General features: G+C 36.1%; 1 protein-coding gene across 1 annotated transcript in view; it reads left to right on the forward strand.

Moving 5' to 3' along the window:
- Window positions 1–22,933, forward strand: part of RSRC1 (arginine and serine rich coiled-coil 1) — a 176,472-nt gene that overhangs the window by 92,100 nt on the left and 61,439 nt on the right. Inside the window, exon 9 of the mRNA XM_034063784.1 lies at window positions 6,815–6,866. Within this exon, the coding sequence (XP_033919675.1) occupies window positions 6,815–6,866 (52 nt within the window). The remainder of the gene's footprint in view (window positions 1–6,814; window positions 6,867–22,933) is intronic.

Below are 22,933 nucleotides of genomic sequence, written 5' to 3' on the forward strand. Positions count from 1 at the left end.
ATGGAGACTGTAAACAGCCTGACAATTCCTTGGCTATTTTTTTCTTTTTTTTTCCCCAATTTCATCCTCCATAGGAGTAATAATGTAAAACTGCTATGTCAATATAATTTAATTTTTTGTGTGCTTCATTTTTTAGCTGCTGACCACTTCTATACAACAAGTGTATCAGCTGGATAGCAGTAAAAAAAAAATCTCATTTCTCTAAGGTATATAATAGAAAGGTAGTTCTGGACAGGGAGCAAACTGGGAAAAACCTCACTTGTTTTTAAAGTTAACAGGGTCACTACCATCTCTTACTGGGCTCATTTTCCCAATTTATACGTTTCCACATTTTCTCAAACATTAGGTTTTTTGGAACAGGTAGATCTATATTCAGTCAGGACACTGGTCTTACCATGGCTGTATCCGAGTGTATTACTGATTGATTCTATCAAAGAAGAAACACAGAGTCATAAATATCATTTTAATATCTAATCATTGAAGCTGATTTATGTCTGGAAATACAGAGGTTTAATTCAAATAGTGCTAGATATGCTTATGTTTCTATACTATTCATATTATTAATTCTTCTCTAAGATTTTTTTGTGTGTTTAATGTGCAAAAAATTTCCTATGTCAGTTTTGAATTTGCCAAATTCTTTGTTTGCTCTGACTTCTGTAAGAAAAAGGCTGTTAATAGAAGTTCCAAATCTCCTTTGTTTTTATTTTGTATTTTTATTTTGTATGCTCCTTTGAGGTGTTCTCTAATACAAGTAAATTCTTTATTTTCTGGTTTTAGTTTGGTGGGGTTTTTTTTGTTTGGTTATTTTTTTTGGCTTTTTTAATTCTCTAATGAGGAATAAATGGCTGAAAAGAAATCCAATGATACCTATGTTAAGCAAACATGTCACATAATCTTTTCCATAATTTGATCAAACTCCACTTAAAAGGTAGCGGGGTTCAGGTTCTTTTTTGGTCTTTTCCTGTTGAGATAGATTTGCTAGAATTGGGATGTATGGTGAAAGCAGGCCACCAACTTACAGAATATATTAAAATAAAATTACATATCCATCCCCTTTGTTTAATTTTTTGACATTTCTGTCTTGTCTTTTCTCATTACTGATATACATTGAGGTCTCCTTTTAGCTGTTCACAATGATGTGAAACTTTTTTTCTGGAATTGATACTGTTCTTTGAGAATGCAGGAGGGTAGATCAGAAGTTACTCCCAGTGTGCATTTATCTGTATTTATCAGCATTATGGTTTATACCATTCTGTACTGCTATTATCGCTTGATCTGGTTAAGCCTATCTGTCTCCTGTACCCTAAATACTGTATTTACCTGTAAGTTCTATGGAATTTCATCAATCAAGTGTCTTTCCCAGATCCCTGTTGCAGCTGTAAAATCAGTCTCCATGTTAATATGGAACAGGTAGCAGTTACTAATATCTGTGAGAAGTTGTGTTCTGTTTTCAGTTGGAACAGAATTTATTTGGTTATTGGTTTGTTGGGGATTTTTTTCTTGTTATTTTGTTCTTTTTTTACTTCTTTTCTTATGCAGGACTTTTTAATTACAAGCTTTTGGCACTTCAAGGAAAACACCAGCTTGTCGTTCCAAGCTACTGTGTGAGGAGGTTGAACAGACTCATGAGATGTGGTTGTACTTTTAGTGAAGATACTATTTAGACAGTATATTAATGTGATTGCTTTTCTTTTCACTCTGAATGGAGCTCCTCCTTAATCCATGTGAACTCCATCTGTTTAACAGCAGATCTGCTGTCTTTATCCTTGCAAAGTCATTCTCTTCTTCATCCTAACTAACCACAACCTCATCTTACGCTTAGTTTCTCTGAACTGCAGTCTGCTTTTACCATTTCAGGCCACCAAGCCCCAGAAGTTCCACCCAAAGCTCTCCCTCAGGCAGTTCCCCATTGCCCCCTCAGGCTCACATGGCTGCTGTCTATCACCTGCAATCTAGAGTCTGAAACAGGATGCATTTCCAGGCATTTCGTGAATTGCAGGAAGAGTTGAGTAGCTTCAGTATTGTTTTAATTTTTTTTCTCTATACAATTCCTCTGGTTTTGAATGAGAAGCAATCCTGACAAGGTTGTGCAAACAGTCATTTGATAAAGCCTCTAGACGATTTGTGGTCACAGTAACGCAGGGGAGTTTCTCTTATATTCTCAGCCTTGCCAAATTTTCTTTTTCTGGAATTCATTGTGAACATTTGCTTTAGGTTTCTGAGCCACTTTGGAAGTATTCCCAGATATTTCTGGATAGCTGTCTCTTCAGACAACTAGGAATCTTATGTTTTGTTAATTCTTTTTCTTGTTATACTTAACCTTTTCTTGAGCTCATCAGCTTGGGAAAGGTTAGATAAATTATAAGGGCAATAGGCTGGAGTTAAAATGGGAGGATGGATTTGTGTTCAATAGGATTACTTAATTAGTGTTTATTTTCAGAGTCCTTTGGGTATTGTTCTGATTTTGTGTTTTTAAACTGGAATTTTCCTGAGTACATATGCATCAAGAGAAACTTGAACCTGGGGAAATGACATTGCCCCGAGGAGATCAATAGTTGACACAGCTACAATTCACGTTCTATTTTCAGTTGCAATATGTGGATGTGCTAATATCATCCCCGGAATGTGAGCAAGAGCATACTATGTTGCTACTGCTATAGTGGCTTTTGGCCATGAAGGTGTGAGTAGTCTTCAGGAAGAAATCTGGACACAAACCCTTCCTTCAGAGGAAGTGGGAGAAGTAACATTAAAACATTGCAAGCCAGTTTGTTTACACCGGTTGAAAAGTTAAGAGACCTATAGTTTCGTGGGACTTTTTAATGTAATACAATGACTGTAGGAAATTTTGGTTTTACCACTAAGTGAAAAGCCTTTAAAATTACCAACTTGGCTATTTGTGTTAAACAAATCTGATATCCTACGACCTTTTTGCAAGTAGAATGTTGAATTATAATCTCAAGCAGCACGTGTATCTAAGACAATTAAGGAATGTTGATCGTGTTTGCTGTGGGAAGCATGGTTCTTAGGGTTTGTGGCTCATCTCTGTTGGTAGAGATGTAGAGGGCTTAAGGACTGCTATTTTTGTCTTTCTCTAATGCAAAGGTAAAATATTTGTGTAAAAAGCCAAACAACATTCACCCCCCCCAAAAAAAAAAAAGTTTGCTATCACACTAAGGTTTGTTAGGCTTTGGTAGAGATGTTACAAGAGAGAGAAGTCCTGAAGTTCAGTTAAACTAAGTGTCATTAACATGTCTGAAGCTGCCCACCAAGCACATCACTTGCACCCTGTAGCTACTAGTGGCAAGCAACTTGTGTGTGGTTGTTTTGGGTTTTTTTACACAATAAATAAAATTTAAAGTTACGAGACACTGGTTTTAGTGCAGTTTTATTAAAAAGTATAGTATTTATGAAAGCAGTAGCGACGTCATGCACTGATATACTGCAAGGAAATATGAGTGCCACATATTCCTAAAAAAGCTTGCTTTAAAAGTTGTATACATATAGTAAAGTTTTTGCTAGAGATATTAATAACAATTATTAATCGCATGGATATTCCTATTTCATGGTATCCCATAAAATACCATAGTTTTCTAAAGCATAATTCCAGTGTGTTACCAAACACTTTTTGACAATGGCATGTTAAAGTCATTGTTAGGGGGCTTGACATGCCTTGTGTCATTTTGCTCTGTGGAAAATTCCTTTCTTGCTTTTACAGTTAGTGATCAGCTTCATCAACTGGTACTATAAGTACTTGGTACTATTTATTTATATTTTTTACACTGTTTTGAATTCTGTTGCTTCTGTGTTATACTTAAACTCTCAGACTTTCCTTATGGTTTTATTTTGCAACCTGTGCTCAAATGACCAGTCATTTTATTGTATTTAAGTTTCCTGAGGGTCTTTCTGAATTTTGTCACAAAATGGTCTTCTAAATCAATACTAACCTCCAGTAGTTGGTTTTTCTCACACAATCGCTAACGGCTTGTTTGAGGGTCTAATTGTGATTTTTTCAGTCAAATTTGTCTTTGTCTGTTTTCTCAGAGCATTGGCCTCCTCCACCAGTTGGACAAATGCTTTCTGGAGCCAAGCTAGTCACCTTTATTAAAGAACCCTTAATCCATTCATTGTTTAGGGCATATTGATTGATAGCAGAAAGGCATCTGCACTGAGTTCTGCTGTGGGTATACCAATGTCCATGAAGCAATTATCAGTTAGTGCTAGGGCTGCAGTCAGGGCAAAGGGGAAGATGCCTGCAAAGCAACTGCATGTGCAGTTTCCAGTGGGATATTGCGAAGTAAAAGAAGAATTTTAATCTAGCCTACTTTATACCAACAAGACACATTCATACCTACATGAGAGGAGTGGGAAAAGACATTTTGAGCTGTTTGGAGCATTTAAGAGTAGGGGGCTCAATTATGTTGATACTGGTGGAGTTTCATGCTTAGTACTGAGAGGCATCACTTGTTCTGGTGCTCACTGCATTCTCTTCTCCATCTGGAGCCTAGTTTAATACTTGCTCTTTCAGGGAATTATTGTTGGTGTGGTGATGCTGGATGTTGCCACTGTGGGCTTTGAATATGGTAATAATTGCAAGTGAAGCATCTCTTTCTCTAGTAATTAGTGCTAAACAGACTGTTCCATGGCCAAAAAGAAGAGAGATCCTTTTCTTTGAGAGATCCAGGTATTTGTGTTATGTGTCTAACTAGATAAATGTTATAAGAATATAGTATTGTATCTCTCAACCGGTCCCTTAGCATTTGAGACACACTTGAGTCTTACAGAAAAAAGCTGCATTAGAAGTGCATCAGCTCATGCTGCTTCCTATATTGGGCAGCTCACAGGAGAGTTGCAGCCTGGGAGGATGCTCATGCAAGCTGCTCAAGCTGTGGGGATGCACTGTGGCCCAAACAAGGCCATACTTTTCCTGGTGGGGTGGTGGATCAGTTAAGTTAATCAAATAACTTCATTACAAAATGGGCAAAATGAATGTAGGAGATCAATTTAATGTATTATAGGCACTACTGGATTCCAGAACCCTCCTGATGGATGGGGTTGTTCAAAGACTTGGACTTTTCACATGAAGACCTAAGTGCAGGTGGTATTTTACATAAACCACTTTTCTACTGCAGTATTTTGCCATGCTGAAGTATCCCTGGTAGGTTTTTTTTTGTTTGTTTTGTTGTGTTTTTTTTAAATCTAAAGTAGGAGTGGAAAACCCACAAACCCAAGTACGACTTTTCTGAAACTTAGTTGGGCAGGTTTTATCTGGATGGAAAGCAGACCTTTTTCTTCCTCTCCTTTCTGTCCTCTAGTGGTGCATTTAATATGCAAAAACATGTTGTAGTAATTAATTCACTGCACAAGGAAGAAATGTGAAGATACTTTTACAATAAATGTAAAAATTTTTCTTGCTGCCACCAAGATTAGTGGTCAATTCAAATGGTAGCAGTGGCATAGTCATTATAATAATAAATTTTTCCCAACAATTTGGGGTTTGTGCAAACAGGTAGCAAAATTCAAAACTAAAAATATTAGACCTCTACAACTAAAATGTGGATCTTCCTTTCTCAATCTGCAGATAATGTAAAATCTTTCAGATTGCATGCAAATGAAAGGAGCAGTCTGTAAATTCTTGTGGTAGAAATAGGATTGTTCTGTGTCATCAGAACAATTTTTAGTTGATATTAATAGGTGTAAATGTAATGTAAAACAAACGATTAGTAAATAAAAACCCCTAAGCTCCTAAAAGCAGAATGTGGGGGGTTTGTGAATCAGTGGAAGGTGGCTGTTTTATGGAGTTTGTAATTTGTGGCAATATGACATCAATCCTACTATAAAAATCTGTTTGAGCACAATGCAATCTGGTATATCTTTGGTTGAAAGAGATTTTGAGACACGCTCACTCACTTCCCCTACAGAGCATTATCAGATGGGATATTCTTAGCAAAGAGCTTTGCCTAATTACTGTGATTAGTATTTTTATGACTAATGGGGTGAACCTGGAAGGGTACAAACTTAGATTGGTTGCCAAAAAACAAAAAAGTTCTAGTAGCAGTATCTGCCTAGAAGAATTCTCAAAGCTGAACAAATGACACCAGACGTTTCCATCATGTTTTATTTTTAATGCAGAGCAGAAACCTCCCAAACTTTTCAGATGCTTACAGAAATAATCAACTTCTGAACTCTGTGACAAATGTGGTTTGTGTATAAATTTAACTGTGAAAATGTTTGAGTGGCTTCAAAATTAGAGGGGTGGCAAGCACATTGGACACAGTAAAACATCACTTGGAATAATTAGCATAGTGGGTACACAGCCAACAATATGTTCCGCAACCCAACAGATGTGAAAAAATACCTTAAGGAGAGGAAAAAGTCAAAAGAGATAACAGAAATGTGAAAAACTTACCGTATTAATCATATTAAAAGCTGATTCTGAGCATGCTTATGTATTTTTGTGTAACGGGGTCACCAAGGTGCTGGAGAAGATTTGCTGTTGGAGGACTGGGAAAGGAGCCGGAGGTGGGCTTCAGCTTGGCCACAGTTGCAGGTGCTCAGGCTGGTCAGGCTGCCACAGCGCTGCCTCATGGGGATGGTCTTTCTTGTCAAATCCAAAAATTTACCAGAGAGTTTCTAACTTAAATACATGAGTGCTCATTTCAGTCTGGAAGTTGCTTTGGATGGCGTGTAAGCACAGTGTCACTCGCAGAGGTGAGAGCTTCCCATTGGCGATGGCAGGATTGTAGTCGGTAGTGTGTGACCTTACATGTTGAATGTACAAACAGTTATGAAGATTTTATAAATCCTCTCTTTTCAGACTCCTGCTGAACAGGCCAAAGCCAGATTACAGCTGGTTCTTGAGGCAGCTGGTAAGTGTGGCTATTATAAATAAAATTATATTCTTCAAAATGTGTTTAACTTTTGTAATACCAGATACTAATTTTACCCCTTTCTCTTTGGCAAATGCCAAGTCCCTTTCTCCATAGCTCACTTCAATTTCTAGTTAAGAGGAAACTGGTGTGCATCACCATTGGCATTTAGTAAATCCTTTTAAGGAGATAAAAATAAGTATTTTTTGTTTGCTGCCCAGAACCAGCGCTCAGATTTCATGTGTTTCTCCTCTTGCTGCTGCTGCTACTGAGACTTATTCTACGCTCTCAAAATTTTGTTTTTTTTCTTTTATTTTTTAGCACTGAACTGAATTAGTGCATGTATATATTTGTATTTATTTATTTGAAGTGGTAGCTGAAATATGTAGTAAGCTTTCCAAAAGGCTGAGACTAAGAGGCTAGTCTACATATTAATTCTCCATGGAGAGAAGCATTCCTATGTTGTCCAGGACTAGTAAGAAGGAATGCAAGATGCATATCTTGGTAACTATTTTTAATTTTGCATTAGTTTAACTAATTTAAAGAAAAATCCTGTAGTTCAATGGAAGATCTAAAACTTTAAAGTAACTGTCCTATTGTACCAAAGATGAGAAGATCATTCCTTTTATCTCGCCTTTTTTGCAAATATTGTGTTGAAGTCCATGTTACTGATCAGAGACATGGTTGCTCCCAAATGGACAGGAGCTCCTCTTGTTTGGCTTATTTTTACTAATAGTGTTCAGTCTGCAGCTTTGATATGCATTCCTTCATTTTTCCCCCGTGGAAATCGATGTGGATTTGAGCTATGGTATAACTTAGGCCAAATTCCATTTTGCTCTTTGCCACCTTAGGTTGCGTGCCTTTGTGGTGACATGCTGTATCAGGATGCCTGCTCTTCACTGGCTTTGATGCAGAGGCTTTTGTCCTCTCTTTACCCAGTCTCCAAATGGTTATTTACATGAGCTGCATGTGGCTTGATGCACTTACAGTGTGGTTGTGAAAACATTACTCAAGAATCTTACACTGTAGTAGGGCTGTGGTAATTATAAAAAAAGATATAAATTCATAATGATCCTTTTATATAACATTGCTGGATGTTCTTTGGATACTTGCATTTGTCTTCAAAATGTTAAAATAATGATTTAGCTCTGAAGTGGTAATCTGTGGTGAGCTTTGAGATCCAAATTAATTTCTATATCTTTTTTTCTTTTTTTTTTTCTTTTTCCATTAGAACTTTGTCATGCAAAAAGGAAAGCTTTCAGTATTTCATATGCATTGTTATAAAAGATTTTGTCTTTAGTTCAGCTCTCAGCTCTCATTTTTAACTGAGAAATAGCAACTGCCAAAAAAAACTTTTTTTTTATTTTTATGGAAACCTTCTGTTTTAAGGAATACCAGTCTTCTCACATTGTTTGTTGTTGTTTGTTTTGCTTTGGGTTTGTTTTTGTTGTTTTTTTTTTTAATGCACCTAGCCTTTTATAGTGTATAGCTTCAGATGCATTCACTCTTCTCCATAACTTTTAATAAATCTTGAAACATAAAATTATAAAACAGATGTGACAGTACTGACCTAAAAAAAGCACAATTTGTATATACTACTCAACATCTATCACACCTTATTTTTTAATTTAACACCTGAGAAATGTATAAAAGATATCTGTGGGCTGTATATCATCATGACATGGGTCCCCAAAATTTCCAAAAACATATAAAAGATCTATGACATTGTTAATTTGAAATGTTCACAATTGAAGTCTGAAACTTAGATTGAAGCCAGAAGCTGTTTATAAATAACTCAAGAGAGTTAATCTATTTGTTTCTCTTACCATCCAAAAATACAGAAAGAAGTTATTTCCTGGCTTTATGTAAATCTTGGTAATCTCAGGCATTTGAGATCATTCCCTCTCTTCCTTCACCCATCCTATATTCGTCAATTAAATTGAATTTTTATTAAATTGGTGTGAAAGGAGTGTTGGAAATCTTAATAATGTTGTTTCAATATATTTTTGTGTGTTTACTCATTGCAAAATCAGTACTTTTTTCATCTTTAAGAAAAAAAACCAAAAAACCCTGCCTTAAACTGTGACTGAGCAGCTTGTCAAGGAGTACACAATCAACAAGTTTATGTCTATTATGGTGTTGCTGTTGTAGCATGATGTTGTAGGATTTAGTAGAATATAACGTAAATTTAAATCTGTACTTTAGTAATAATGAACAAAGCTTTTTGTATATGCAGTGCTTGATACAGGATCCATCCCAAACTTGTGAATTAAATTGTAGAGTATCTGACATTACTGTGGGATTGTAGCAATTCCCAAGTGGGGAAAAAAGTTATACTTTATTCAAAATGTACTGTCTACTTTTTAATGGTTGTTAGTAACTCTACACTCCTCTATGGTTTGGCCAAGCAAAACAATCTTACCTCCTACAGTGACTCAAAATTGTTCAGGAGCAAGGCGTTAGTATTGGTACTTGTTTAATTTGTAACTTCTCTGAGTACCTGGTACATACATAGAATTTGATGTCGGGGCTTAAGCTCAGGTGCTTTCTTCAAATTTGGCACAGCAACAAATATGTATTTGTATGCAGTATACAAATTCTTTTAAGAGAAGGCATTTGGGCTGTCGTTTATCAGAGAGTGGAATGTCTGAGATTATTTTGTCCAAATTTAAAAGCAGGAGTTCCCAACGTTTCTTCAAGCATAGGAAATATCAGTCCAAAAGCTGGTTGCACTCTGTTCATGTGGTTTAGCTAGTAAAACAGCTATCCTGGCTTTCGTGCCAAGTACCACAGACAATGGGATGAGCTGCGAGAGGCACTTTATAAGGAATCTGATTTCCAAAATTATTTAGTTACAAAAAGGTTTAGATAGTCCTTGTTTTGCAATATTATTCTTCTAGTGTTTCAGTGAACTATTTACGTGTTAGAGTTATCTTCTCAGTCTGAAGATCATAGAGTCACATAGGTTGGAAAAGACACGTGATTATCAGGTTCTGGCACTGCCAAGTCCATACCTAAATCATGGCCCTAAGTGCCACATCTACAGGTGTTTAAAATACCTTCAGCAGTGATGACTCCAGCACTTCCCTGGGCAGCCAGTTCCAATGCTTGACAACCATTTCAGTGAAGAAGACTTTCTTAACATTTAATCTAAAGATGTTTGTGTGTATCTTTTTTTTTTTTTTCACTTCAGATCAACCTATTGACATGGAAATTGTGCCTTTATAAGCGAGAGAAATTGGTGTATTGAAATACACTATTAATGTTACCAATTTACAGAATATAAGTTTGAAAGTGCTTTCCGTGTGTCAGCCTTTTCAAGTCCTATCCTAGTACAATGGCCATAGTTTTAAAAATGTTAATTATACATTACAGTGTTCCTTTGTTCTTCGGTGCTTTCTTCATTACCAGAGATGCTTGATTTTAGGGAAGGTAGGTCCAGTGGCCAACTGACCAGCTTCAGCAGGAATTAAAGATAGTATCTTTATTAAAATTAGTATCTTGTGGAAGTCTGCTTTTAGAATCTTGAATATTAATTTAGGACATAACAACTGATTTCTCTGAAAGACAAAATATAGCAAAGAGTAAACCATACTCTTTTTATTTGGAATTTTGTTCCTGGTGTGTTTTGGTAATGGGAATTGTGACTTCTGTTGTCCTGTGGGAGAGCTGGTAAAATATGAAATATTCTCCCTTATATGGAGGGGAGGATGGCGAAGATGGTCACTTTTATGCTCAGATAATACAGTGCTGTCAGTAAGTTGTGTCTCCAAGTCCTTCATTCATCATGCATGCTGACTTTGCTATGCACTTCCTTAATTTTTTTTTTTTTTGCTGGTGTAATGCTTAAATCGTTGTTCTCATTAAGCAGTACAATACTTGCAGATACTGAAGCACTCTGCTTTAATTTATAAGGCAACCGAGTTTTGATTTATTAAAATTGTCGTTCATTCAGTAGAAGTTGTTGGTCTCGACTATAAATTTATGTTTGCACAACTTTACTTGCTTACATTTCACAATATTGAAGTATCAGAAAGCCTTTTTAACATCCTCTAACATTATCACAGCAACTTGCCATGTTTGAGCAGATGTTAAGCAGGCAGTAGTTGAATGTTAATTTTGAGAGGGTGATATGTTTAAGCCTATCTGAAGTATGTTGCATGTGGGCCTTCCAGACTTAGCTACAATGCTTTGTCTCTTGGGAGAATTTTAAAGCTAAACCTCTTTCTTTTTGTCACTCTATATGGACTCTCTCAAGTCAGTATAAAGCAGATCATCCCTAGGCTAAAGCTCTTCAGCTTTTGTTATTGGGCTCTGTAGACCTGTAATTAGGCCTCCTGGCAGGCCTTGCAGGCCGGTTAATGGTCATATGGAGTTTCTATGAGGCAGACTGGCTTTGTATAAATCCTTCGTAGGGATACGTTCATGGGTCACTTCCTACCAGGACCAGGCTTTGTGCTGCTGCCCCACGGGCTGACAGGGAGCAGGTTCCCTTGACCATCGATAGCTCAGTTTGCAGTGCACAATCTACCCAGCTAATCCCCAGTGTAAACAGAGGATTTAGCTGAGCTTCTGTCACTTACAGTTGCCAAACCACTTGGGTGTCTGTGATTTCTTTCCCAGGCTTCATTACCGAGAGACAGAGAAGCACAGAAGATTTGAGCTGGGGTTTTGTGCTAAACATTTGCTTGCTCATATTGCTTATTTTAAGGAAAAAGTTTGCCCTGCTTCGAATCCTGCCTTGCTAAAACCTATAAGCTTAACCAAAAGTGTCAAAACTTTAAAGCTGGTTAATTTCAGCTGTGAATTGTTGTATGGCAACCATGTTTTCTCATAAGGATTAAAATATGGGTAAAGATTCAAAAATTTACTGTATTTATCTTATTTATTCCATCTATTTCTAGGTAATTATATATAGTGTATTTCTTAGTCTATATTTGGATGGCATATTTAGAGATGAATAGATTCCTTCCAGAATGGCAATAACCTTTCTGTGACTCAAACATTATTTTTCTAAATGGCTTCACAGGTGAAATACCTTGTATAGTATAATAATTAACAAGTAAATACAGTGATATGAAAAATATGAAAAAATGTGGACATTTCAAGTTATCAATATTGCTGCCTTTACTAAAGGAGCCTGAAAGTTTTTCTGTGATGATAAGCAGTTATTTCTTACTCTCCATATAAAGACGATGACAAAAGGCAGTTGATCTGGATTTTCAAAGGTCTAGAGTTGAAATAAGTGACTGATCTGTTTTTGGAATCTGCATTTCAATCTATCGCTGAAAGAGCATTCAAGAGTAGAGCAGTTTTGTGCAAAGGATTCTTGACAGAGTTTATTTAAAGAAAACTTCAGAACTGAGACACTAACATGATGTTAGCAATATGCAGTAAAAACTGATGAATACAAATCGTAATAATTTAACATTTATCAGATCCGTTTGGCAGCTATTCTGGATATTGGATATTTAACTCATTGTCTTTGAATTATACTGTTGTATTGCTCCCTTTAATTTTGTACCGTACATCTTTATTACATTTTACATATTCCTTAAAGAGAAAATCATTGAAGATGAAAAGTACTTTGGCCTTAGTTAGCTGCTGTAAAAATTGAAGTGTTTTATAGTACATGTTATTGGGGAGAAAATCCTAATTTGCACTCAGTGCCTGATAAATAGTCAAATATTCTCTACTTTCTGGTATCAAAATGGCTCATAACAGATGTGGCTGAAAGGACCACATACGTAGACTGTATGATTTTAGTCTGGTGGAACTAATAGGATCACTTGCTACTTTATGGATTCTTGCTTTTCTTTTACTTTAATAAAAACTGTTTAGTTAAATAGGATGGCCTCTATTTTTCTTATTTTCTAGCTATGCAAAGTAGTAAGGCAGGCAGATGGCAACAAATATGAAAAATTTCCTTTTATTTGTGCTTATTTTTAAATGCTAAATTTATAAAATGTTTATGGATTTCTTATTTTGATCATATTTTTCTTTTGAATTTGCTATTTGTGTTCTTTCCACTGAAAAATTTAGTTTGAATTTCTAATTATGCAGACAGCTTTAGAAGGGTGATAATGTATTGGAATATATGCACAAAGGGTGAAATAATACATTAACTATTTTACCTGATTCATGGACATTTAAAAATAGCTTCTAAAATAATGCTTTCCCCAGAAATTCTAAGAATTTGAACTTACAACAAGCTTAAAAGTTACCAAATATTGAAAAAGAAATTAATAGTTACTATGTGGGTATGCTAAGTTAATGCAAAATTCTTATTTTTATCAATTTCAAGCAGTTGTTTTGAGTAGTGTATTGACACTTTGCATAATGTTATTTCCATTTGTATAAAAAAATCTAAATTATGTGAGCAAAGATGTCTCATTGAATTACCTTTTCTCTTTATGACAAACATGGATGTGGCCACTAAAAATGTTTTTCAAGCTGTTTTGTGCAGCATTTCTTGAACTCCAGGCTAAAGAGACTATGAATGGATAAGAATCTATTCCTAATGAAAACAGCACTGAAAGACCTGGGTATGGGTATGTGACCACAGGGGGGGTTAAGACATTATAAACAAAATCCAGAAGAGGTGGATTAAATGAAAAAGTTTTATGTTAGAATTCATGAAGCTCACTCTGCAAAGTTTTCCTGGGGAGGCTAGAAATTTGTTCATGTTTTCAGAAATAAATCTGAGGAGAAGCTGTCAATTTGTTGCTGCTGTGGCTTCAAGTACAAGCAGTAACTGCTGTAGCTCCAAGAAATGGAAATAGGCTTTTTTTTATTTTCCTTTTTTCTTTTTTTTCATCATGCCTTTTTTTGTTTCAGTACTTGCTCTGTGCTGTCGCTTCGCTTTATAGCTGAGGCTTGGTCAGGAGCAGTAGGTTTTGCTGTTTTGCATCTGTTCCTCATGTGAGCAAGTGCTGTAGAAAAAGAGAATGATACTGAGAACTTCACAGGGAAATGAAGAAGGTGAATGGAGGAAAGATGAAACAATTGTTCTGAAAACATACACCTGAGGCATAGCTATTGTTATAACCCTCAATAATAGTTTTCTTCAAATACTGAGGTAGCTGTCTATTTATTTGCTCATTTGCCCATGTTAGACAGCATTGAGGATTGACTGGGATGGGCAGCCACAGGCACAGGTGTACTGTTTGGCACAGACCAAGATTTGGGTTGGCAATAGTGACAAGCAGTTTGGTTAAATGTACTAAACAGAGAGGTATTTTGTTGTTTGTTAATATAGGAAATAAATGCATGAAACACTAGTGCCTTACATTTGTGCTTACAAAGCACAAATGCAAGGAGATGGATTCTTCCCATCTGTAGTCTTTCTAATTGACATGCAAACATACATGGTGATCTTTTCATGCGTACCAATTAGGATGCAAAGAGATAATGATCGGGTTTCTTGGACTGCTACTTTTATGGCTGCTCTTGAATGAGTAACAATAGAGTATTACTTTTATCCAGCTGTATCTGATCTGGGACATGCTTTCTCTCACTGTTCTGAGAAACTGAACATGCTATGTTAAGTTTTTTTTACTACCTAGTGTACCAAATCTGAATTAAGTCCATCAGCCTAATGTCCTATTTTGTCTGTCTTTTCAAACATGTAGAGGCAACAATTATAGGCTCTGGTAGGAGGTCTGAATATTCCCCTCACTTGTTTTAGTTCATTCTCGGAGTTAAACATACGAAACTTCATTTGTGGATTTCATTAATTGTTTTGCTGCCTATCTGTTGCTCCATTAACCCCAAAGTGAAATTGAAGACCTTCAGAACTACCCTTCTGCCAGTGGATGAAGCAGAAACTCTTTTTTTTTTACCTGGAGTTCCTAGAATAGCTGATACCATGGAATTCCTTTGGACACTGTTCAACAAAAACTCTTATTACCATCTTGTTTTTATATTCACAAAGTATTGCTTTGAAATTTTTGTTAACATCAGCTTAAATCCAACTTCTCACAGGCAGCGAACCACCTTGATTTCTGTTGTACACAGATTTTGAAGAGAGAACATCAGATGCTTAAGACAATCCAGAAGACTTCTGGGTATCTTATTCTTTTCCTCCTACAGGATCGCTATAAATAAAACTATACTTTCATCCACTAAAATGAATCCAAATATTCTGCATCTTTTCCCAAGAATTTTGTGTGCCTGTTAGTATGTTTACATACCTGATTTCCCCATTCAGGGACTTTTCTACCCATCCTCATCCTAGGTTTGTTAAGCATTGAGCTAGCAAGATCAGAACAGATACAGGTGTTCTTCAGTAGAAAAAATGTTCTTGATTTTTTTTGTTATATTCCAGGAGTCTAGACATGAATAGAAGATTTGATTTTCAGGAATATTATTTGTGTGATATATACACTAATCATAGAATGATTGAATCATAGAATAGTTAGGGGTTGGAAAGGACCTTAAGATCGTGTAGTTCCAACCCCCCTGTCATGGGCAGAAACACCTCACACTAAACCCTATCACCCAAGGCTTCATCCAACCTGGACTTGAACACCACCAGGGATGGAGCATTCACAACTTCCCTGGGGAACCCATTCCAGTACCTCACCACCCTAACAGTAAAGAATTTCTTCCTTATATCCAAGCTAAACGTCTGCTGTTTAGGTTTCAACCCGTTACCCCTTGTCCTATCACTACAGTCCCTAATGAAGAGTCCCTCACCAGCATCCCTATAGGCCCCCTTTAGATACTGGAAGGCTGCTATGAGGTCTCCACGTAGCCTTCTCTTCTCCAGGCTGAACAGCCCCAACTTTCTCAGCCTGTCTTCACATGGGAGGTGCTCCAGTCCCCTGATCATCCTCATGGCCCTCCTCTGGACTTGTTCCAACAGTTCCATGTCCTTTTTATGTTGAGGGCACCAGAACTGCCCACAATACTCCAAGTGAGGTCTCAGAAGAGCAGAGTAGAAAGACTACAGTTTGCAAAATTTGATGAATGATCTCAGTCTGTTTTGATAAGTAAGCTTTATTGTTATTTCTTAACAAAACATTTGTTGTCTGAAGAATTCATCGAAGAGGTCTTGCACTAAGAAGAGGAATGGTGGTGGTTCTTTCAGTGTCTACAGAACTGGTGGGAATTTTGATCTTCAGTGAATCACAAGTTGGCACCAGTCTGTAAAGTTCATTGTTGTTCCCTGCCTCAATTATTTCACAGGTAAATAAACTGGAATTACAGCTATGAAATGGCTAACAAATTGTTCAAGTAGGATATGCAGTCCAATTTCTCTCTGCTGCCATCTGATGTACTGAATGCTCTGTCTTTATTGGATTGTGGAGTAAAAGGTGCGACTTCCCATAGCTGGACTTAAGGGCTGTCTGAGCTCATCCTTTCCATAAGGATCTGAAAATGTATTCTTCCATCTGTATTCCTGTCCCCATACTCTACGGATTAGTTCATAACTCTTGACTGGTGAAATGCTTAATTACTTTTGTTTTCATCTGCTCAGTTCTGTTCAGACAGTATCACTGTGACAGATGCACATCCTCAGCTTAGAGTGATTTCTCAAAAATTTTCATAGTATATCCTTCTGCTGTAGGTACGTATTTGAGGGTGGAAGATTTTATCCTATTCTAGAAAATTAGCTAATTTAGGAAACTCATCTAATTATAGATTTATTGAACCCAGTTTTTAGGTCAGCTGCTGATTCCTACTCAGCAGATTTCTATGCCAAAGCCAATTTAGTTAACGACATCAGAAGAAAGAGCACTTCTGAACAAACTCAGAGCGATACGAGAATAAAGTTATTAAAAAAAAAAACACACAAAGGGAAACTCCAAAAACCCAAACAAGAAAATGGATACTGTAACAAATTTGATAGATAATTTTTATATTGTATATTTTATGAGAATTGCAGGTATTTTAAGACTGAATTTTAGAAAGATGCAGAAAGAATTTGACCTGACTTGGATGGTCTACAGAATGAGCTTCATAGCCATGCACGAGTGCTTGTAGAGTTGGACATTGGATACATTTCTTAAACATTACTTGTTCCTAATTTGCTAGCAAAGCTACCTGATCTCATTAGAGTACTACAAAAATAAAACTTTGTTCATGCAAAGCAACAACTATATAAAAAAGTCATTACTCCAAGTAAGTACTCTTTTAACATATTAATGGTCTTGTCCTTACAGAGTGTGTGATTTTGAAATGCAGCTGTTTTGTGTCCTTGGTGAGCAAAATAAACACTTGATTAGTCAATAATTACTTCAGTAATTAATTCAACCTCACTTTCATTATTGCTGATAAAATACAAGATTTTAATTAAACAATTTTGGGTAGAGAATGAAATATGTTTTAAGCAAAATGATTCAGTTTTGCAGTTCAGAATATCATTGTATCAGTATCTAAACGCCATTCATTTCATGACCTATTTTAAGTTCTTGCAAAAGATTAAAAAAATGCTTTGAACCATTTTTATAGAATGGTTAATTTTTCTAGTTTAAGAAACCAAGTAGTTGCTAATGTAGGGATGTCATAACATAAAATAGAGACTATAAGTAGATTTTACAGTAACGTTACTAGTTAGGAACATTTATTGCCTTTCTAAATAATTCTAAATCTTTAAGAATTTCTGGTTTTTTTGTTAGATTTTTATCTGATACTTTTTCTTATTTGTGCTACTGGGAAACAAAAGTATCTAGGGCTTACATTATAACTAAGGGTTTTTCAGTAATATTGTAGCATATGGTATACATGATTTTGATGCAAATATGTGTGCTAATTATGTGCAGATGAATCTTTCAGTCCTGCTATTGATCTTAAGTCAAAGACAATTTTTCAGTTAACTTAAGTTTTATGTCAATTTATATTTAGCAACTCTGCCCAATAATTTAATTATACCCTGTTTTGGCTACAGAAACCATATGTGGTTGTGTGAATAGTTTCTGTTTAAGCATGCCTTTTGGGAAATGTTACATCTTAATATTGATAGCAAAGTATTTATTTCTCATATTTTACCTGATTTGTCACGCCATCTTCGCAGTATAGGTGCCTGCTTTGGTCTGTGGTCAGTAAAGCATTAGCCAGAATGCGTACCCCTAAGATACAACAGTCTACCCTGTAAATCTTTGGGTATTTACCATCCTTCAGTTTAGATTTTCTACAAGATAAACTGGAGACTGCGTAGCTGGATTTTAAGCACGAATACTCAGAAAAGGGCTTTAAAATGTTCAATGTGCCCAGCAGCACTGACTCTGGCTGAGGGGCACAAACGACATGTTTAAATGTGAAGTGTGCCAGGATCCATCGCTCAGCTTGCTGAAGAGAGAAATAAGTGGAAAAGAAATAAAATTTCTTTGCTCTGTCTCACTGTCATGATGGTACATCCATCAAGTTTTCAAGTGTGAGTGTGGAGGTAGTTATCAGAGCCTTGCTCACTCTCCAGCTGGTGGGCGTTTCCAAGGCACCTATAACGTAATAGATTAGTACTCCTTATCTCTCAGTGGATTTTACATCTCAGTGCCCTTTTGAGGTAGAGTCAAAGTTTCAGGGAGTTTCAATGACTTACCAACAATGATAGGTAGCCTGTGACAGTAGGAATAAAGCCTGTGTCCCAGAACTTAGTCTCATGTGGGACCATGTCATCCTCATTTCGTCCTTAGCTCCAGACAGATTATAAATTGTGATTAGTGATTAGTGCCTTATCTGCTGTTATTTTTTCAACTGGGAGAGAACTTCAGGGTAGTTGAGGAATATACATTGATAAATGTGAAGAAAAGATAGCTGAACTGCAGATGCAGAATTAACTGTTATTATTGTATCTAAGTATATACTCACAGAAAAAAAGGCAGACTCTTCATTAAAGATTAATATTTTAGTTTATGTACTTTTGAGGCCAAGTTGGACAGGGTTTTGAGCAACCTGGTCTAGTGGAAGGTGGGGGGGTTGGAACTACATGAACTTTAAGGCCCTTTCCAAACCATTCTATGGTTCATTTGATATGATTGCTACTGAACAAAATGCCCTAAGTTTAAGAGTGAGATACTGATGGAGTTAGTACTGATGCTGTATAGTGCAGCCCATTCTGTCATGGAGCAGGGCGGCATTAAGAGATGGTCTTTCAGTTGTTAGAGTTTGTGTCTCACCATACTGGTCATCGGAGGAAATCCTCCTCTCGAACTCGGCACACGTGCAGCCCTAGGGATCCAGGAGCTGGTCAGAACTAGGGGTTCAGTTATGAGATAGGTTGCGACCACAAGGCAGCTGGAACAGCAAGCTGGCTTGCCCAGGGAGTGTTTGGCAGAAGGAACAAGGTGAGATCTCATCCCTGCATATGTGGCTGAAGTCAACAGGCAGTGGGCATTTCAAACTGAACGTGTTGTCCTTAATGTTGTCGGGAGTGGCTCTTCATGAATGCAGACCCAGTTCTTGTGAACAAACTTTAAAAAACTTCTTTTGTATTTCTGCACAGTCACAAAGTGCAGAAATGCTGATGGAGAGCAGTAAAACAGTCTGGGATTAAAAAAATTCTTAAAGCCTGGAAAATACAGCAGGAATTTGTGAATCTGGTTATACATCAGTCCACAGGCCTTATTTTCTCTTGGTTCCCTTCCAGTTTTGCTAAGCTCACCTTTCCTGCTTTCTGAAGATGTTAAATTGCATCATTTTCTTGAAATACTTCACAGCAAGTGGAAATAAAAAGCTGCCACTTTTGTGCTTTTCACATTCAACCTGAAATACAAGCTCTGAATTTGGAAGTATGGTTGTCCAGTATCTGAAGATCTTGTGTTGCGCCTACACGATCTTCTTGTAGATCATCTTTATTAATTTTTAAACTTGAACAAAGGATAATAGTAATAATGGTTAATGTGGGTAATAAAATTCTTGGTTTAAAGTTACTGAGTGAGGATTTATCACAACTTTATTAAATATGGAGAACTAAGTGTGCCATTTTCTCCAAGTGGTTTAGTTTGCTCATGTTCTCTTTGTTGACCCAAATGAATGAAATTAGAACAAACAATCTCTGAGTCATTTGTAATCAAGAGCTGATTAATGGAGTTTGGTTTCATAGCCATTATTCATTCAAGAACACCTGATATCTTTCCCATAAACAAATTGTGTTTGTCCAAATTAAGAAATTAAATGAAGCATTTGATGAGTTTATGATTGACCCCTCTAACTCTGAGCCCATTAGTCAATGTCGTTATCATACAAAACTGTTTGACTAATGTGCTGTCTGAAGAAGCATGTGGATTTATTATGATTTCTGATTAATGCATGCTGCAAGCCAAACTACTAGATTGTAATAATTTCTTTATTTTCATTTTAGCAGTCGCTGAAGATTTTCATCTGTGATGAAATGCGTTTGTGTCCCCTTAGATTTAGAGATGATTATGAGGTGTTGACTGAATAAATCTTAGAATATAATAGTGGATGTTTTGCTAAGCCTTTTTTTCCCCAGTGGTATAGTTGTGTGAGGCTTTTTATTGGGATGACCACTTATCATTGAATAGGAACTTTTGTGTGACTTATGAGGAGTTCTCATACTTATGAGACTACCAGTAAGAATTTCCATTTAAATAGGCAGTACTGTTTTTATTGTTTGTACTTCTTTGTTTTATGAAATTTTAGTATCTGTATTTTTTGAAATGTACTGAGGAGTGTTTGGTTACTTTGGTTATTTTGACAGGATTTTATATGACAATATTTTCTGTCTATAAAAATGCTCTTGAAAAGCAGACTTTAAACTTTTGTAATAGTAAGATGGCTTTATCTTTTAAAATGGTATAAATATTATTATTTTGTGATTTTTTTTCCCATTTTAGCTATCTAAGATTATTTTTTTATTTGGTCTTTTAAATGTAATTAAATATGTGCTCTGTACAGGTTAGAACAAGTATTCCCTTAATTTGTTGGAAACAGATATTTTCAGCAATCCATGCTTTCTCAGTATTTTCAGAAACTTCTTATTAAATAGTGATGTTATGAAAATGCAGTCTTCTGAGACAAAATTGTTTTCTGTTCTCACCAAAGCAATTTCTTTTTTATCTGAGACATAAAAGGCATACATGTTGTATGCCTATTTTAAAAGGCAGTGCTCTTTCTGGATCATTTGGATGTTTGCAGTACAACCAGGGACTTTATCTGATATTTCACTTTGTTGTTTCTATACCACCATTTTATATTGCTTCAATCTGGGGGGAGGAAGTCATACTTTGTGATCTTCACAGCTAACACTACTTGTACTCATTGGATGCTGCTACCTGTAGATATCAGAACTTACTTACATTTTTAATTTTAAGTTTAAAAGTGTGCAAATGTACTTGGAGAAAAATATAAAAATGTGTCAGAGATGTGGCTTTTTTTTTAGAAAAGAAAAAAAAGGCATAAAGATTTTTTTCGCAGAAGAAATAATGTCTCTTTCTCTAGACAAGTGGAGTTGCTTCCATACATGCCAAATCAGGTCGTAATAGGCTTAATCATACCAAAATAGCAGGAGTTAGAACCAGAATAAGCTTAGAACAGGGAGGAGTTGCTGTGTTTTGTCTGTGGAAAGGTATCACCCATCCTGGCAATGAAACCCACTGTTACCCTCCAAAAGTATCTTAGTTAATTCATTCAAAAGAATTGTTTCAAAGGCTAAATACAGCTCTAGTCTCTCAGCTACTTCAAGTGGTGTATGTATTAATAATTTTATCTAAAGGCAAATGACTATTTTCCCTTTGAAAAAGTACTGTATAGCTAGAAGCTTTTCCTGATCTATTCTGAGAGCTTTGCATAATGACAATTGAAGAGTACATCCAGAGAATTTTATTAAAAAAAATCTCCCAAATATGTGATGAATAAACTTACACTAACTGCCTAGAGCCTTATTTGCCTGTAGCATTTAAAACTCCTAATTCCTTGCCTGGTGTTTAGCTGTGTAGGGAGACCTGACCGAACATCAGCAATCTCGTTTTGATCCTAAACCAGAGTGTGAAACGGAGAGAGTTGTGAGTTACATCATCAGCCTGGAAGCTTTTTAAGAACAGTTAAATGATAAAATGGTAAAGAAAGTGGTCAGTGTTTATTACTTACTTGAACAGTGTATTGGCAGATATAAACCATATGTATGTACATACATGCAGCTATATATGTATTTCTCTAGGCTTCTTTTTTTAAAATGGAATGCTAGACTTTCAATTAATGCTATTCCAAATGCAAATCAATATGTAAAAGCAAGGAAAGTTGATACTGACTTAAATTTGCAGACAATTATTTCAGCCATGTTGCCACACCTTATTAAAGAGTTGCACTGTGGTACATGGGAAAAGGCAAATAGTGTCTGTAATAAAAGCCACAATAATGGAAATCTGTGTCCTCTGCCCTATCACTTCTATCGATTACACTAACAAGAAAAAAAGAAAAGGTATTTCAAAACACAATTAATGTGAACAATCCAATTCTGTGCCTTAATGTCAGATCCTCTCTTTAATTCCCTTTCTATTGCTCTTCTCTCTGGATACAGTGTAGTTCATTATTTAAGATTTCTGGGCAGGCTTCTTTTAAGCCATTATATATCTCTTCATGTTGTTAAAATACTAATGAAACAATTTAATCAGAGTATTTTCTCAGTTTTGAGCATTTTCTGCTGTTCATCTTAAGCCTTAATAGAGTCTTCTCTGAAAAGTGTTACTGGTTTTACAATAGTGAGCTTCTTTGGGCAAGATAAAATCATGCTTCCATTGCTGTCAGCTCAAGGCAAGAAAAACAAAGGGAAGAAATCCACATCATGGATTTCTCAGTTCTTTATTACATGAGAGTTAGCCACATTTAGACTGTAAAGAAAAAGTAGTTAAAACCAGTCCTACACAAGCCAAGCAGCCAAGTGCACAGCTCCGTGGGAATGGAGCTGTATTCAGGCTGAAGGTCGTTAACTGTAGTCAGTGGAGATTAAATAAAGCATCAGTTATGTGTTTATACAACACTGAAGCTGAGGGGCAAGGTACTGATGTCTGTATTTGCTTATTCTATTGAGGTTTTTAATAGAAAGAACTTGTACTGAAAGGTGATAACAGTTGAACCTATGTCTAGTAGCTTAGTACAAATGCAGT

Source organism: Melopsittacus undulatus, chromosome 6 (assembly GCF_012275295.1).
Source record: "Melopsittacus undulatus isolate bMelUnd1 chromosome 6, bMelUnd1.mat.Z, whole genome shotgun sequence".
In the NCBI taxonomy this organism is placed as follows: domain Eukaryota; kingdom Metazoa; phylum Chordata; class Aves; order Psittaciformes; family Psittaculidae; genus Melopsittacus; species Melopsittacus undulatus.